Source organism: Lactuca sativa, chromosome 5 (genome assembly GCF_002870075.4).
Source record: "Lactuca sativa cultivar Salinas chromosome 5, Lsat_Salinas_v11, whole genome shotgun sequence".
In the NCBI taxonomy this organism is placed as follows: Eukaryota; Viridiplantae; Streptophyta; class Magnoliopsida; order Asterales; family Asteraceae; genus Lactuca; species Lactuca sativa.
In genome coordinates this window covers 316799684-316802566 of record NC_056627.2, presented here as the reverse complement: position 1 = coordinate 316802566, position 2883 = coordinate 316799684, and the positions used below count along the sequence as shown (strand labels likewise).

The 2883-nt window shown below is 34.5% G+C and overlaps 1 protein-coding gene across 1 annotated transcript; it reads right to left on the bottom strand.

Moving 5' to 3' along the window:
- Positions 1 to 253: 253 nt before the first annotated feature.
- On the bottom strand, positions 254 to 2484 carry LOC111891763 (pentatricopeptide repeat-containing protein At4g20090). Its single transcript, XM_023887829.3, has one exon. The coding sequence runs from the start codon at positions 2308 to 2310 to the stop codon at positions 370 to 372; it is 1941 nt and encodes a 646-aa protein (XP_023743597.1). The 5' UTR covers positions 2311 to 2484; the 3' UTR covers positions 254 to 369.
- Positions 2485 to 2883: the final 399 nt, after the last annotated feature.

Sequence of the window (2883 nt, the reverse complement as noted above, 5' to 3'; positions counted from 1 at the left end):
TTGGGTTTATCATTTTCCAACATCAAATCAAGACTAATAAAGAAACAAAGTTACAAAAATTTGTCATTATCGAGCTATTACTTTAATGAGAAAACCAGTGTTGAAGGTGAAATTTACACTGATTCTAGTGTTAGCTCCCCAAGTTCTACATCGAACATTCAAACTCCAAGTTGAAGATTTGAAACGTGTAGAATCGTATTACTCAGAAAAACAGAAAACCAAGAAATAAAGAGACCTCAAAAACATATAAAAATCAAAACCCAAAACTCACCAACAGTATTCATTATTGATGTAAAATGGTTTGTATTGCATATTTTACAACAATGAATGATGAAAAAGAGCAAAAAAAAGAAATACTAATCAACTCTATCATTGAACATAAAGATCATTCCAACATCTATCAATAGCAGCTCGAATCCTCTTCGGTTTACAAACATCTTGAATAACAATTTCCCAAGTCGATTCTTTTGGCATAAAATACTTTCCAATCATCACTTCAATAATCTTCGTGGCCCCCACAACCCGTTTTCTCTTATGAAGCCTAACCACAAGTTGTTCAAGAAACTCACTCCCATCTTCAACATTATCCATCCCATCTTTTAACATTTTCAAGAATATGTTACAAGTAACCAAATCCGGATCACACCCTTGATCAATCATACAATTTAGCAAATCAATAGCACGTGAAACAAAACCATTCTTACACAAACAATCAAAAAGAATGTTGTAAGTCACTACATCTGGTTGAATCCCAGACCCTTCACAAATCATTTGATTAAAAAGTTTCAAACTTTCTTCAAGACACCCATTGTTACATAGTCCATGAATCAGAGAAGTGTAAAGAACAACATCAAGTTTATACCCTTTTGACAACATATTCTCCCAAAATATTGTAGCTTCTTTCACCTTCCCATTGTTACATAGTCCATGAATGATTACACTATAACAAACCTCATTTTGACCACAATTTTGACTTTCAGCCTCTTTCCATATCTCAAGAGCTTTATCAGTGTCACCTTTTTTGAAAAAACCCTTCATCAGGGAGCTGTATATGAAGGCATTTGCCTCACAACCTATCTTTTTCATTTCCTCAAGAACATCCATAGCTTCATCTGGTTTCATTTCTCTACATAAACCATCTATTAGAGTACTGTAAACCACAGTATTTGGTTTAAACCCTTTATTTATCATCTGTTTCCATAAATTCATCGCCTTTTCGGGTTTTCCCTCTTTGAATAAACCACTTATAAGTGTTGAATAAACATAATGATTTGCAGGAAGTCCTCTTTCTTCAAGAGAGATTGACATAGATGCAGCATCACTAGCTCTTCCTTGCTTCACTAACCCATTGATGATTGTAGAGTATGTAATATCATTAGGGACACATTTAGCCTTAACCATTCTGTCCAAAAGAGTAACAGCTTTGTCTAATTTACCCTTTAGGCAGAGACCATGTATAAGGGTGTTGTAGGTTACTTCATTTGGGACGCACCCTTTGAGAAACATGTTATCTACAACCTTTGATGCACGTGATAAGTCACCTTTCTTGCACAAACCATTAATCAAGACATTGAAGGTTGCAGCATTTGGGAAGCAACCTTCGACTTGCATTTCATCCAAGAGACACACAGCTTCGTTGATTCTATCTTCTTTGCATAATCCATCCATTAAAGTGCAATATGTAAACACATCTGGGGTGCATTTTTTAAGTGGCATCTCCCTGAAGATCTGGATAGCTCTGTCAATGAGGTCTAATCTACATAATACTTTAAGGATTAGATTGTATGTTAGCACGTTTGGTGAAACCTGTTTCTCGTGAAGAACAATGGAAGAATAAAACTCTAGAGCTTTATTGAACAAACCCTCTTGTATGACTACATTAATCACTGAGTTAAATGATCGAACACTTGGTCTGCATTGGTACTCGACCCACATTTTATCAAACAAGTCTAGGGCTTTCATCGGTTTTTTTGCTTTCCCGTAAGCTTTGAATACTAATATAAAATTTCTCTCTATAAACACTCTTCTTTCACGCTTCATTTGGCTAAAAACCTTCTCCAACGATATGAAGTCTCCCGTTTTTGCGAAGTTCTCAATGAGGGTGTAAAATGTGGAATCACCCACTCTAAAGGAACCCAATTTCGGACCGGATTTGAAAATGTCTTCATGAATTGGCGGTTCAATCGCTGACTCCTGCTCGTTTTCGGGTGCTTTTCTTGGGTTGATAACTGAAAAGTATCGAATTTGGGAGAACCCTTTTGAACTCAGTCGTTTCCTGATTAAAGTAACGATAGTAACGCTGCTGGGCATGCCTTTATCAGCTGGGATTTTGAAGAATTGTGCACGAAATACTGAGCATCTTCGAGCAAAACGAAATTTGATTCAACGCCTGATTGATTATGATCAGAGATACAAACGAGCCGGCGTATGAAACGGAGAAACGAGAAGCAGCAATGAATGGGCCTATGAACCGGGCTTATAGAAAGGGATTGTTTTAACTTTTAAGAGAAATTAAATATTATCTTCCTACACGTTTAAAACATACCATTTCACATATACCATTTCATATAAATAGAAATATATTTATTTTTTCTTGTTTTAAAAAGTTACAAATACGTATATGACATGTTTTATTAAAATTTGTAACTTTGATATAAAAATTTAGTTTTATAAATATTGAGACATCATAAAATTTTGTTTGTTTGATAGTTGTTAATTAAATAAAATCTGATTGGATCAATATTTAATTGAATTTGATACAACCTTTTATCAGACCAAATAAGACGCATATCAGAGATTATAAGACCGAATCGGAGGATTTTAATAATATTATCAAACAGTCTTAAAATCTAATCAAACTCAATCTCTTATTAAATCCACTAA

What these genes read in the sequence shown, in the direction of transcription:
- LOC111891763 (XM_023887829.3), bottom strand. Translation starts at nt 2,310, where the DNA reads ATGCCCAGCAGCGTTACTATCGTTACTTTAATCAGGAAACGACTGAGT.